At 50.7% G+C, this 15,043-nt stretch overlaps 1 protein-coding gene across 5 annotated transcripts in view; it reads left to right on the top strand.

The window, feature by feature from the left end:
- Window positions 1–1,157: 1,157 nt before the first annotated feature.
- Window positions 1,158–15,043, top strand: part of TDRD7 (tudor domain containing 7) — a 54,586-nt gene continuing 40,700 nt past the window's right edge. The window contains exons 1-4 of one of the 5 annotated variants that reach the window (XM_074165852.1): window positions 1,158–1,328; window positions 4,806–5,018; window positions 13,171–13,312; window positions 14,762–14,975. In XM_074165852.1, coding sequence (XP_074021953.1) covers window positions 4,812–5,018; window positions 13,171–13,312; window positions 14,762–14,975 — 563 coding nt within the window. In that variant the 5' untranslated portion in view covers window positions 1,158–1,328; window positions 4,806–4,811. Of the gene's footprint in view, window positions 1,329–1,699; window positions 1,800–3,473; window positions 3,495–4,796; window positions 5,019–13,170; window positions 13,313–14,761; window positions 14,976–15,043 lie in introns of those variants that run through there. The other 4 variants (XM_074165853.1, XM_074165854.1, XM_074165855.1 and 1 more) reach the window with 4 other exon arrangements.

Below are 15,043 nucleotides of genomic sequence, written 5' to 3'. Positions count from 1 at the left end.
CTCTGTTTTAAACATTGGACCTTCTATGTGTGGACTATCTAAAAAAGCCTGGTCAGAGAATACTGGACCAGAGGCTGTCACGGTTGTGGCAGAGGAAGGCTGTCACCAAGTCTTGGGTTACCATCATTGGGAGCCCTTTGCAAGCACACCCCAGGTGAGGTTCAGCATCTTCACCTCTCACCACAGCATATGTCCCTGTGGCGTCCTTCTGTGGGGCCAGCCTCCGACTTGGCTTTGGCAGCCCTCCATAAATTTGTCATCATGCAGCTTGACCTGACATGGCCTCCAGTGTGGCTCTCAGAAGTGGACAACATCTACAGAGAAGGGAATGCTGCTGCAGGGTGGCAGGAACCCTAATGGCAGGATGGTGAGGGGCTCTCCGTTGCTGGCAGTGGGCAACAGTGCCAACTTCACAGGGCCTGATGGCATACAGCTGGTGACTATCTTCTGTCCATGTGTGGGGCACTAATGAGCCATGTGTTTGGAAGACTAGAGAACACAACAAAAGCCAAAACTGTGGGATCTGAAGGTTTTAAATGTGCAGCACTCCTTGAGGTGCCCACGCAGACACATGGCATCTGGAGCTCAACAGCTGCCTGGGTACAGGCTGAGCAGGCACAGCCTCATTGACAGGATGCCACAGGCCCAGGGCAGTGCAGTCAAGGCTCAGGTGACACCTGGGCACCCACCAGCTCCTCCCTGATGGAGAGTGCACCCCTGCAATGGTTTTGGACAGGCACCAGTAGACAGATCCAACTATAGAATCAAATTCAGTACTCAGAAATTGCAGCAATTAATTAGTTTAAAACCTGTAGAAGAGACGCACCTAGCTGTCATTCCTCAATCACTCTCTCAAGAAGACGATTTCAGCTGCTACTTCCTAAGAGGAACGAGGGTCCACCGGCGCCATGACAACAGGGCACGCCGGACGGCAGCACTCCCAAAATGGCCGCCGCCGACTCAGCGGGGCGCCCCCCTCAGGCGGGCCACGTCCCCCCTTGCCAGCGGGCGGGCGGAGGCGGCTGAGAGGCATGCGCGGTCGGCTGGCTCGGGCGGGGCAAGGCGCGGCCGGGCCGGCCGGCGCATGCGCGCGGTGCGCCCCGGGGCGGGGAGGGGCGCGCCGCCGGCGGCAGTTGGAAGCGAGCGGGCGGGGGTGCGGGGTGGGGCCGCGCGGGCGCTGACTCGGCGCGAGGGGAACGGGCGGCGGTGCCGCGCCGTCCCCTCACCGGGAGGGCAGCAGCGCTCGGCCCGGCCCCGTCACCGGCGGCAGCGGCGACAGGGGGAAGCGGCTTCGGCTGGTGTGGGAAAGCCCCTGGGTTGAGGTGGTGGTAAGGAAACAGCGGAGCCCCGCCGGGCATAACCCTCCCGGGCTGGGGGGAGAGGCAGTGTGGGGGGCCAGGCTCTGCCTGTCAGCGGGAGGCTGCTGCTTCTCGGTGATCCCGTCGTGACAGCGAAAGTGTCCCGACTTAAGCGGGTTAGCGACTACTTTGTGCGTTCTGAGGAGACTGGTGTTCCACAGGGTTGTGTTTGTAGTCTTCTGAAAGTATGGCTGTGAGGGAGTTGTTCTAAGCAGGAAAACTACCCTCACTTCCTTTTTTTGTTAGCCTGAGTAATAATCTGCAGCACGGAGGCCGTTCTGCAGCTGGCGGCTGGTAATCTGTGTTAAGCATATTGGGAAAAAGTTTCTGTTCAGCTGCCGGAGAAGGCTGGTTTGAGTGGTGTGTCCTGGCTTACAGATGGAGGCTCCTAGGGCTGTTTCCAAGGAATTGTCCTCCCGTCTGGGTGCAGCAAGCCGCCGGGTGAATGTTGTAACTGTTGAATGGCCTAACCTTACAGCAGCTGACCACAGAAACAATTTTAAAAAAGCTTTTAAAAGGCGCCACTCTGAGCCGTGTAGCTTTCTGCTAATGTGTCAGTGTGTTACCGTTCTCATTACTGCATTGCAAGTCTTCTGCGTTACTGCTAGCTGTAGGAATGGGAACATAATTCAGGTGTAAGTTGAAGACTGCATTCAGTTTAACCTTTGTACCTTTGTATCTGTCATTTTGCTTAACTAAGTGAATTGTCTTCATGGCAGCTCCCCACAAAGTAATTTAGGAGAATATATTTTATGGTATCCTCTTTAGTAGTTCTGACTGAACTCAGTTCTTTAGTATTTCTCTACCACAGAGCAATCTGACAGTGGCTTGGTGTTGTCCGTCCCACCTTGTCACCCCATTTCTTTTTTTATTGAAATTTCCGCTATTGAATCAACTTTTGAAACTGACTTCCCAGGTTATTGTGAGATTATGTTCATTGTCACTCTGTCCAGCTGTAGTGGATATTGCATTAATTTTTCCTGAGCAGTAAGTTAAATTCGGGTAGTTCAGGTAAGAGGACTTTCAAGAGCCATATTAGTGAAATAACAATTTGGGCATATTATTTCAAAGAGAGACTAGAGAAAAAGGCTCCCAAAATGCTTCTCATTGACTTTTCCATACCTCTTGTGAGTATGTAACTTGGACGCAGTTGCAGACAAAACTGCGAATCTGATGCACTTCACAATGTTTGGGGGTTGGTTTTTTTATACGATTGAAACTTTAATACCAAGTAAAGACTTTTGCATTTGTCCAACACATGATGTCCCCATGACACTGAGTGGATGCAGAGGAGATAACAAGCTTCTGGGTCTTTTCTTCTGACGGGTGGCCACCACCTCTTGCTCTTTGGGGGGCATTCTGTGAAGCTCTGTTCACCACCTGCTAAGCCTCTGAAAGGATGAGGGAAGGATCTAAATGCCCTGGGTGGCTGCCGCCCATTGCCATCTGGAGGTGTGCAAGCGTGTGTGTGCAGCATGTGCTTTTCCTCCTGGACGCAGAAACACCATGCCCTGTAGCTGAGCAGGGATGCTGTGAAGGCAGCTGTGGTAGAGGTCGTTCCAGGATCCGTCAGTGAAACGCACTGTACCGGCAAGGGCAGGAATTGCTGGGGTAAGGAACCGTGCCTGTGTAAATGCCTGTATATACAGGGCTCTCTGAATTAAGTGTAGGTGTGTGGGTGTACCTGTGTGTAAATACACGTGTGCACAGACAGAGACACGGTCAGGTTAGTTAAGTGCTGTGCGTGCATAAAGTAAAACCGTTCAAGGAGGGGTGAAGAATAGATCTTAATGCGGTTCCTCCTTGCCCAGCACATGGGTTGGGCCGTCGTGGACTTGGGTGCAGGAAAGTAGAGACAGTGTTGGTGTCTGTGTGTCGGGGGAAACGTGTGTCACGGCATCTGCAATGTGCTGAGGGTTGGGGTTTGTCTTCCTTTTGGACTTGGTATGTTGCCCGGGGTGATTTCCCCTCAAAGAGGGAAACGGTGATGGGCAAGGGTCTGCTTCTGCCGAGAGCTGCACAGACCAACGTCCCGTGGCGTCGTGCCATGGCAGGCAGCTGCCTGGTGCTGCTGCGTTTGGAGCAAGCACTGCGCAGGTACACGAGCAGCAGTTGGTTGCCTTTGTGTGCGTGGAGGTGAGGGACTGTCCTCTTGTGTCGTGAGCTTGATGAGGGGCTTGAGGAGAGTGAGGTGACCTTCTTCTGAACCAGCGACCGCTCGTGTTTGGTGTTAGTTGCTTGGGGGTAAAGCTGAGGTGTTTGAAGGACGCGAGCAGTTCAGTGTTAGGCCTTGTTTCTGCATGCGGCACAGGCTTTGAGAGCAGGGTGGGTCCTGAGCTGTGCGAGAGCTCTGTCTGGCTTTGGTCCACAGTGGTGGCAGGGAGGTTTCTCTGTTGAGACTGTCCCTGTGGGGAGTGAGGGTCTGCGAGAAGAATGCCTGCCCGGCAGCTCTTGTGCCTGGGGCTCCGCTGCGTTTTGTGAGTGTGGCTGTCTGGCTGTGGGGAAGCCCTGAGTGTGAGCCCACCTGTGAGCTGTTGGGGTGTGAGGGCTCTAGGTAGCTTTGGCACCCGCTTTGAAATCACCTCCTGCACTGCCCAGCCTTCCCAGGCGGGAGCCCTTGCTGGCAGGTAAGTCTACTGAAGTGTCCCACCAGCGCTCCAGCAGCCTGTGGCACCAGCGAAGGTGCTGTTGGAGATGAGGCAGCAGCCTGCTTGCACCTTTACCAGTGCTGCAGTGGTGGGCACATGTTTCTCCGGACAGGGTGGCCACCTGGTGATGAGACGGGGCGGTGTTGGCGCTGGCTCTGTGTTGCTTCTGCTGCAGGCAGCCCCCGGCTTGCAGGGAGCGGGTTTCTTTTCTGTGGAGTTTTCTCTCTGAAGAGACATCTGTGGATTCGAGGCATTGTGCACCTGTGGGTAAGACGTGGCATGGCCTGGGTGCATGTGTTTTCCATGGCGGAGCTGACACGCGTCCCAATGGCATTGGTGTGGGGAAGTGGGTTCGCGTGAGGGAGGAGTGTCCACGAGTGAGCTACCGGTGTCACCATGGGGCAGGAGTGGAGGGGGCACTGGTCACCAAGGTGTGGGGCAGCGGGTGGAAGTCCTGGCCCAGCAAGAAGTGACATGGGCCAGTTTCCTGGCATCTCTGCCCCTCTTCTGGCCACATGGCGTGTGGTGATTGGCTGGCAGGGCCATCCCATGCACAGGGACTGCTCTGCTCCTTCAGCTGCTTTCTTTGGCAGTGTCATGCCCTGTGTATTTCTTTCTGCTTGGCTGGCAGGACCAGGACCCTACAAGTGTACCCAGAGGTATGAAGGTCTCCAAAGAAGAGCCACTGAATCCTTGCTTGATTGGGAAGGGAGGTTGAATAGTAAAAGTTAGTATTTTCAGCCTGTGTATGTAAGAATGCTTTTTCTTTTTTTTTTCTTTTGGGGTGGAGGGGCTATAGGTGAAGATGCAGGACCCTGAACTTATTGCAAAGACAGTGCGAGCTGTTCTTCATCCCTTTAAAAATGGAGTACCTTTGTCAGAGCTTCAGGGTGAATACAAATCCCTGACCGGTGACTGGATTCCCTTCAGGCACCTAGGACATGGCACACTGCAAGGCTACTTGGAGAGCATCCCAGGAGTGGTCAGAATGGAAGGGAACAAAATGGGAGAGGTAAGAATCAGTTACAGTTCAGAAATGGCTTTTGTGTTTGTGAAGTTGTGCGTGGTTCATAACACTACCTCTGCCTGTGCCATGGATTTCTGAGAAAAGTACTGTAGCATGCTTGTGGTGTGCTAATGTGGTAAAGAAGTGGAAGCTGTGGCATAAACTAAGTGCCCCTTATTTTCCTGCATCTGCATGCAGACTGGGAAGTTGTGTTTGCAAAAGGTGGAAGGTTGCAGGGCATTTTTCCCAGAAACAGGAGTTCTGGCTAGAAAGACAGTTTGTGTGACTATAGAGCTCTGGTCTCTGTCTCAGCATTTCTAACTCTGGGGGAGGATATTGGTGGGTTGTCCTGGGACCTTAAAGAAGGTTAATTCATGTGCGTGTCTTGATCATTTCTTCAGGGTGGAGTTTAATGTCATCTTTTTCCTACAGCAAAACTATCGTGTGTACTGTTACTTATAAGCCTGACAGTGCTTGCTTGGCAAGACTTGGCACTCTTGTTTGTCGAGTTGCAGTGCCACAAGACTGTGAAGACTTGCCAAGGTGAGGAAGGACCCATGCAAGTGAGGTGCCTTGATGCAAGAGTTGCAACGCCTCAGCTTAGCAAGTGTGCAAGGGGCAAGGAGATGGAACAGTGCTCAGCAGAGAATATTAGTATGGTCGGTGGGAGCGTCTTCCCTTATTCCTTGGCTTTGCTGCACTAGCCTGTGTCTCGTGGTGGCTGCCAGCTTGGAATCAGCTTGCCAGGACCACAAGTCTCCGTGTCAAATAACGTGGTGTTCCTGGTTTTGAGTCAGAAGGCATTCACTTGATGGTTGGTGTAGCTGCGTGACTTGTAGATGATCTGTTTGAGTGGAGAGCTTGAAGCATCTCCCTTGTCGGAACCATATCTGGGTTCCTGAACACTATGGAGAGTGTGGGAGAGCAGAAAGCTAGCAGATGTTAGGCACAATGCGTGGCTGTCACAGCAGGTCTGGAGAGACAGCAGGGCTGAGCTCCCCTGTTGGCTCAGCTGGATCCTGATGGCTGGGAACTCAGAACTAGTTCTTCCTGGTTAGCTGTGAAAGAGGTGATGAGAGGTGTCCTAGGTTTTGTGCTGATGTCTGGAAATGTGGCTGTTTTTAAGCTAGAGGTTCCCTTGCTGCATTTTTACAACTGTCAGAGTTTGCCCTTTTGCAGCAGGTATCCAAGTTTGGGGTTCTTTTTTGCTTGCTTCAAGCCTGCACTGACTGCATTACATCAGTAACATGAGTGCAGGTACCTCTGGGAATATTTGTAATGCTGCAATTTAATGCTTCCTCATGGTGGCTCTGGCAGATAGCCATCTGTTTCTAACTAGGGCCTTGCAGGGTGTAATCTGGTATCCTCCCATTCCCTTGAGAACCTTGCTTATCCTCTAATACGATGTATGCTGAGAGCCGTGTGGACTCTTGGATAGCACTAGAGGCGGTGCCTTCTCTGTGACAGCTGCCAGGAGAGAACGAAACATGTCTTTAGGACCAGGAAAAGCACAGAGGTACTAAACAGGAGTCTTGAGGTAGTTGAGCAGGACTTGCTTCAGTTTAGGAGCATTGACTGTACTCTGCATGACTGAAGCAACAGAGAGGAAGCACCCTGTGAACACCTCGGAGGCAGGACAGATGGAAAGACTGGGCCCATGTTGCTGTTTTATGACTCTCACGTTGTTGCTGTCCTGAGTGTCCCCTGGCCAGACATTGAGCAGAGGGTGGCAAATACGGTTATGCACTGGCATGGGCTGGTAACTACCTAGGACTGCTCCTGCATGCTTTTCTGATACAGGACATGGGCAGTCTTCAGTATAACGCTTTGCTCTTTGTTCATGTCTCTCCATAATGTTTGAGATCCATTATAAGCTGAGACCACAGAAGCCTGCTGCAAAAGCATGTAGTCAATCAGTCTCTCTTCCTGGCTCTGGGAGTACACTGACCTCCAAAAAGGCTGCCAAGACCCTTGCCTCTTCCTTTAATCCCTTTGGGGACAGTGGGGTAGGACAGCAAGACACAATCACATGTGCAAAGATCTGCTAGCAGCTGATGATCCTGGCTGCAGGCTAGGTAATCCTAAAAGGGCTTTCCATACTGCTAGGGCAGCTGTCCAAGACATACCACAAGAAATACATTCAACAAACAATCCTGTAAAGTGGGTAGTGAATAATACAAATTGATCTCAGAGTGCTACAAGTTAGGTGCCCTTTGAATCAAACGATTTTTGTGAGATGAATAGCACCTGGGTAGCTGATGCTGAATCAACTGGTTGAGTTGGGAAGGCAATGATAAATTGTACCTCATTCCTCTTACTACTGAACACTAGTTTAGCCTTCTTGAATGTAGGAAGGATGAATGCTGATAATTATTCCTTCACACGATAGGTATGTCTTCCAGTTTCTACACAGGATGAGGATTAAAATCAGTTTGTAGAAAACACTGCAAGAGGGCTCAAATTGAAATACTGTCCACGTGAAACAGGTGGTTGTGTCATTTCAAGGAACTCTGCATTGCTTTGCTTCACGTTGTGTTACCAGCATCGTATGGTTGCACCTTCCTCTGAGGAAATCTTGACTTCTGCTCGAATAACTGCCCCCCCAAAAAAAAGGAATTTGAAGGTTATTTTGCTCTGCTGCAAGTGAATTCATGCATCTCATCTCTCTTTGCCTCTGAATTCATTCTAACTCAAACCATCATTTATGCTAAACTTAAAGTCCCTATGAGGTGAAAGCAAGGGAAGAAAATGCTGAAAATAACTTATGACATTAGTGACAGAAAAAACCTGAAATGTAACAAAAATGTGAAAATGTGCATTTATGAACCTATGACAAACTGTGTATGACCAAAAAAAATCTTTTATGTTGAGACCTTGAGAACAGAGGAGGGCTGAAGGTGATCCATCCCACATGCATTCACATGTAAAGAGGGAAATGCCTGTTAGCCAAGAGGATGAGGAAAGCTCTCCTACATTTCTCTGGAAATGGGCACAGCTGGGCATCTCTCTCAAGTGCTTGTACACTGCCCACAACAAGGGGCACAACCAGGAGAAACTAGAGGTCTGTGTGCTGTTCAGTGCTGCAATCTTGTTGTGGTCGTCAAGAGCTGTTGTGACAGCTCACACAACTGACATGCCACTGTGGATGGACACAGGCTGCTGAGGAATGATGGGCTGGAACAGCGGGAAAGGGAGTTTCTGTGAGCCCCTCCAGTGTGAGAGCAGTGAGGTTGCTGGGAGCTCTGCCTTGAGACAGGTGATAAGCCAGCAAGAGCTTACAGGTAGTGGACAGACCAGTGTGTGGGCAGCATCATGGTGGCTGTTACAAACACCCTGATTGGGAAGAAGTGGTAGATAAAGCACATGATGCCTTTGTCCAACAGCTGCAAGAAGCCTCACATTTGCAGGCCCTGGTCCTCCTGGACGACTTGAGCCACTGCCATACCTGCTGGAGGTATAAGACAGCCAAGCATGAGTAATCCAGGAGGTTTCTGGGGTGTGCTAATGACAACTTCCTGACACAAGTGGTGAGCTGATGAGGGGATATGCTCTGCTGGACCTGATTCCTACAAACAAGGAAGAACTGGTTGGGGATGTAAAGGCTGGGGACAGCACTGGCTGCAGTCACCACAAGATGGTGGTGTTTGGGAGCCTGAAAGGAGGGGAATAAAAGCAAACAGCAGTATCAACAAGCCAGAACTTCAGGATAGCAGACTTTGACCTGTTCCAGAACCTACTTGGATTGGACTCCAATGGGATACAGTCCTGGAGAGAAAAGTGATCCAGAAGAGGTAGTGGATTTTCAAGGATTGCTTCCTCCAATTTCAAGAATAGTCCTTCCCAACAATTGTTAAAAAAAGCAAAAGTGGCAGGAGCCACTGGACATGCATGGATGAACAAGGAACTTCTGACTTAAGTTAACCATTAAACGCATGCACACAAGAGGCCGAAGCAGAACTGGGTGAGGTGGAAGGAATAAAGAGACACTGTCCAAATGTGCAGGGATTGGCTTAGGAAAGCTGAAGCCCATATGGACCTGGGTCTGGCAAGGGACATGAAGGGCAACAAGAAAGGTTTCTACAGATACATCATCAGCAAAAGGATGACTAGGGAAAATGTGGGCCTGCTGCAGAATGCAAATGGTGATGTGATCTTAAGGGACCTGGAGAAGCTGAGGCACAGATTGCCACCTTTGCCTTGGTCTTCAGTGGTAAGACCAGCCATGAGCAATCCCAAGGCTCCTGAGACCAGTGGGAAAGTGCAGGGCAAGGAAGACTTACCCTCAGTAAGGGTGAATTAGGCTAGGGAACATTTAAACAAACTGGACATGCAAAAGTCCATGGGTCTGATGCAGTGCATCCATGGATGCTGAGGGAGCTGGCTGATGTTGTTGCAAGACCACTCTCAATTATCTTTGAAGCGTCATGGTGGTTTGCAGGAGGTTCCTGAGGACAGGAAGAAAGCAAGTATCCCAATATGTTCAGAAAGAGTGGGCTGGAGGATCTGAGGAACCACAGGCTGATCAGCCTGACCTCGATCTCTGGGAAGATGATCAGGCAGCTAATCCTGAAAAGCTGTTCCAGACATGTGAAAGACAAGAAGGCAAGGGGGAGCAAGTCTGGATTTATGAAGCGAAAATCGTATGTGGCCAAACTGATGCCCTGCCAAAATGAGACGACTGGTTGAGTGAATGAGGGAAGAGCATCGGATGTCATTTATCTGAATTTTAGTAAGGCTTTTGACAGTCTCTGTCATAAGAGTGGCATAAGACCCGTTGGGAGGCTAGTCACCAGTGGTGTGCTCCAGGGATTGATGCTGGGGAAATGCTGTCTAACATGTTCATGAATAGCCTAGATGATGGGACTGAGATCATTCTCAGCAAGTCTGTAGATGGTAGGAGGGACTGATAAAGCAGATGAGTGTGCTGCCATTCAAAGGGACCTCAACAAGCTGGAGAAATGGAACAACAGGAAACCGATGAAGTTCAGTGCAGGGAAATGCCAAGTCCTGCACCTGGGGAAGAATGACCTCATGCACTTGTACAGTCTGAGGGCTGAACAGCTGTAAAGTAGCTTGGCAGAGAAATTCCTGGGGATGAGAAATTCACACTGAGCAGCAATGTGCCATTGCAGCAAAAGAGACCAATAGCATACTGGATAGAATTAGGAAGAGTGTTGCCAGCCCACCGACAGAGGTGATTATTCTCTTCTACTCAGCTCTAATAAGACCACATCTGGGAGCCTGTGACCAGTCCCATGCTCCTCAGAACAAGAGAGACATGGGCACACTGAAGCAAGTTCAGTGAATGGCTGTGAAGATGATGAAGGGACTGAAATATCTCTGATAGAGTACTCAGAGAGCTCAGGCTGTTCATTCTGCCCCATCTGCAAGAACGGTTTAAAGAAGGATCCAGGAAATTATAGACCCATGAGTCTTAACTCCTGTCTCTGGGAAAGTTATGGAACTAATCGTCCTGGGGGCAATCACAAGTCAGACAAAGCACTTGATTGGGAAAAAACAGCATGGATTCATCAAAGGCAACAAACCTGATGGTCTTCTATGACAAAGTAACCTGCTTGGTTGATATGGGGTGAATGGTGGACACTGTCTACCTGAATTTCTCCACAAGTCTTCTGATATGGTTCCCCACAGTCTCCTTCTAGAGAAGCTGGTTTGTTGCAGTATAGAAAAGTGGTCTGTGTGGTGGCGTGAGAACTGGCTGACAGGCTGCACCCAGAGGGTGATGGTAAATAGCTCCTTTTCAAACTGGCAACCTATGATAAGTGGCATCCCCGAGGGACGGATACTGGGCCCAGGGCTGTTTACTGTCTTCATAAGTGATCTGAATAATGGAATCAGGTGTACCCTGACAAAGTTTGCTGATGGCACCAAACTTATTGGGGAAGTGTACACTTTGGAAGGGGGAGCATCCCTGCAGGAAGACCTGGATAGGCTGGAAGAGTGGGCTAACAAGAAGCTTATGAAGTTCAACAAGGACAAGTGTAAGGCCCTGCACCTGGAAAAACATAATGCTGGAGTGCAGCACAGACCAGGATCTGCCTGGCTGGGGAGCATCTCTGCAGAATGGGACCTGGGGCTTCTGATGGACCACAAGCTCAATATGAGCAAACAGTGTGCTGCAGTGGCAAAGCAAGCCAACAGGGTGCTGGATTGCATCAATAAGGGCATCAGCAGCAGAGATAAAGAAGTCATTATCCTATTCTACTCAGTGTTTGTCAGGCCACACTTGTAATACTGTGTTCAGTTTTGGTCCCTACTATGCAAAGAAGATGTGAATGGGCGTGAGAGGGCCCGGAGAAGGGCGACCAAGATGATCAAAGGCCTGGGAAGTCTGTCCTGTGAGGAAAGGCTGAAAGAATAGGGTTTGTTGAGCCTTGAGCAAAGGAGGCTTAGGGGGAGACCTTATCAGCATGTTCCAGTATTTAAAGGGTGGCTACACAGAAGATGGAGACTCCTTTTTTACAAGGAGTCACATGGAAAAGATGAAGGGTAACAGGTACAGGTTACTCCAGGGGAGACTGGAGAGCACATGAGGAAAATTTTTCACAATGAGAACAATCAGCCATCGGAATAGTCTCCCCAGCAAATTGGTGGATTCCCCAGCATTGGACACTTTTAAGATTCAGTTGGACAGGGTGATAGCCACCTTGTCTAGACTGTTTTTCTGCCAAGAAAGGTTGGACCAGATGATCCTTGAGGTCCTTTCCAACCTGGCATTTTATGATTCTGGAGAAGTGAAAGCTCAGGGAGACCTTATCCATCTGTATTAATACCTGTTGGAGGGAGCAAAAAACCATGGAGCCAGACTCTTTTGCCAGTCCTCAGTGGTATCCAGTGAACAGACAAGAGACAACAGGAGCAAAGTGAAACACAGTTAATTCCATTTATACATTTTAAAAAAACACTTTTTTACAGGGAGGGTGGCTAACCACTGGAACAGGCTGTACCGAGTGGTTGAGAAGTCTCCATCCTTGGAGATATTCCACCCTAGACTGGATAATATCCTGAGCAGCTAGGTCTAGTTGGTGCTCCTCTGAGCAGAGATGCTGTATGAGATGGTCTATAGAGATGTCTTCCAGCCTCAATTTTTCTATGATTCCTTGCTTTTAACCAATGCAGTGGTGAGGCTGCTGCTATGCTCCTTGCATAGGTGTTGACTGCGCAGTGGGTACGTTGCCTGGTTTCTAGCAGGAGCTTCTTGGATGGGAGAGCTGTCCCTCAGGGGAGGACCTCCCTCCAGTGGCTGCATGTTGAGACAACCTGGTGCAGATGATGGGTGTGCAGGGGAGGAGGCCCCTTTTTCGGCCTGTACCACCACCACAGGGCACGGCCAAGACCTGTGGAGAAGGCCCCTGAGACCACAGACTCCCCAGGAGTTCCTGGGTGGCTGTCTGTGTCCTTATGAAGCCCTGGGGGAGTACTTGTCCAGCTGCCTTTTTAGGCTGTTAGCAGGTGAATGGCCCAAAAATTAGTGCTTGCATCTCCTCTGTGAGGCAAAGTGTATGCTAGGCATGTGGTTTGGGGGCTTGCTGAAGCAGGTTTCCTGCATCCATTCAAGGGTTGCCCTGTGGCAGCATTGCTGAGACATGGCAAGGGGAAGACAAGGCAAAAGGCTGTTACGGAGGCCAGAGAGGTGGCTGTGGGCTTGCCCAAGGCCTGGCTGTTGTTAAGGGCCAACCCAGTGCTTGCAGGGGAGTTGTACAGCCAAGATGCTCATGCTGTTTCTTTGGTAAGCGGGGCAAAGGCAGCCCAGCTCAGCAGGGTCAGAGTGGCACCAGAGCCCCTGGCAAGACTTGGCAGGAGCAAGGGCAGGCTGGAAGCCCGTGGCTTCCTGGTGCTATGAAGCAAAGCCTGTAGGATGGGAGTGAGAAACCAGGCTGTTCCCTGGTAGGCTCAACCTACTGTGGGAAGGTGAAGGAGGGGCTCTGACTGTCTGCTTTGCTGATTTCTGAGATGCACTGCAGAAGGAGAGGGAGATCTCCAAGGTCTGTGTCTGCCACTGAAGACTTTGCTGAACTCTCTGCAGGCCTGCATGACCCAGCAGACATGGAAATGGTTGCAAGTCCTTCTGCAGGCTGACGATGAGCTTGGGCTTCACTGACCGTTTTCTCCCCTGTCCCCTTCCTACTCCAACAAGGTCATTTGCCATGCTGTTGCTTGCAGCGAAACGGTGCCAATTGCTCAACTGGTGGCGCGGCAGAGGAGTTCCAAGAGGAAAATGGGACGGCAAGTGAACTGCCAGATGAGGTTGAAGAACACATCTCCAGTCACCTTAGCAGGTAAGCCCCAGGCAGCTGTGGAGGGCCTACCTTTGTGAAAGAACTGTGCAGCTGCTGGAGCAGAAGTCTTGGCTGTGAGGGTGTGGTACTAATGACCACAAGTTGTGTGGTCCTTGTGAAGGAGTTTCTGGGAGCAGGGAGTGTTGTTGCCAAGGGTGCTTGTGCTTGCAGGCCATGGTGAGTGAGGAAGCCCTTCTTGAGTGCATACATGGGATGTGAATGATCTTGAAAAAGAAAGTTCTCGGAGGACACTTGGCGTCACTTCCACCTGCCCATGCTTCAGAGAGGAGTGTGGTTGACATGGACAAGAAGTGTGGCAATGAGCCTTCTTGTTCTTTGAGGCCGAGCTTGGCCCATTATGGAGTGGCAGGGATGAGCCATGCTCTTGCAGGGAGAAGGAGCCCCTGCAACATCATCTGTTGCTGTTTCAGCAGGTCCTGTTGCTGCTGCAAGTTCCCTGGTGCCACAACATTGCTGATGCCCTGGGGCTGCTCTTTGTACCTCTGTGCCTTTTGCGGAAGCTGCTGCAGCAGTGTTTTCCCAGAACCTGTCAGTCAGGTTTCCCTCACTGCCATGCTTTTGTTGTGTTGCTGTCAGGGGGTATCCCAGGATCAGGCCCCAGCAAGGCCTATCTGCTTGCAAGGTGGCAGGTTGGAGTAACAGTGGGTCTCACAGTTTGTTTATATTCCCCTGGTTTTGTCTGTAACGAAGGGTTTGCTACTTCTTGCTCTCTTGTGACCATGCCGAAGTCTAGCCTCTAGTTGGGAAGCTGCACTGCTGACTGGTATCCCAGTTAGATGACAATGATTGTAAAAGCATGTTGTTTCATGTCTTGCATGGCAGTACCCCTTGGAAGTGTTTGAGCCTACCCAAATTGGTGTGGTGCAGCCAGCAAGTGAATAGCGAGGTGGCGAAGAGCTTGTTTTTGCCAGTGTGGCATGTTCCTCTGCAGGTGTTATTTGGTAACGTCTGCTGTGTCGTGGGAGTTTTGGAGGAGGGTGCTTGCAAGCCAGGGTAGAGAAGAAGAAACACCTTGGCCAGCGATGCAGGAGGTGTCTGAGGAGGTGGAGTAAGGCTGCATGTGCTACAGCTCTGGGAGCTGCTGCTGCCACTGTTGGGTGATAAAGAGCAGCCTGACCATGGGTTCCTCCGGAGACATGGCTTGTTGTGGCACTTCACAGGTGCATGGCTTTTCCAAGAGTGAAAGGGAGATGCATCTCCTGTCTGTTTCCCTCTTGCAGTGTTGGCTTTGGAGATTGTGTTTTGTGAGTCCTTGGGTGTACTCTATGCTGCTGTAGCAGAGACCTGTGACTGGGGCTGAGAGCATCCCTCTTAACTGTCTTTTGGAGAAGTATGGGCTCCCTAAAGGGAATTATGTGCTGTGCTTGAAGTCTGTTTGGGTTGGGTGGAGGAGAACGCTACTAACGGCTATCTCTGCAAACTCTTTAGGAAAGCCCAAAGGAACTTTGCGACAGCCCAGGTCTTTGAGCATGCCAGAAGAATGCAGCAAGAGGCCTGTTCCTCGCCCGCCACGAGGCAGAGGAGTGGCATGTGGAGTGGTGAAACCCAGTATGGAGAGTGCCCGATCTGCCATGCCTCCAGCCGCTGGGAGTGGACCATCTAAAGAAATTCCCATGCAGAGGCACGTCACTGTGGTAAACAGGTCAGTGTGTGCACGTGTGTGTGTGTGAGCAAGGTGAGATGAAATGTTGTGGACACTTGTGTGCTGCC

The sequence above is a fragment of the Numenius arquata genome, chromosome Z (assembly GCF_964106895.1).
Source record: "Numenius arquata chromosome Z, bNumArq3.hap1.1, whole genome shotgun sequence".
NCBI lineage: Eukaryota > Metazoa > Chordata > Aves > Charadriiformes > Scolopacidae > Numenius > Numenius arquata.
The sequence above is the reverse complement of the archived record's forward strand: the minus strand, read 5'-3'. Positions and strand labels throughout refer to the sequence as shown.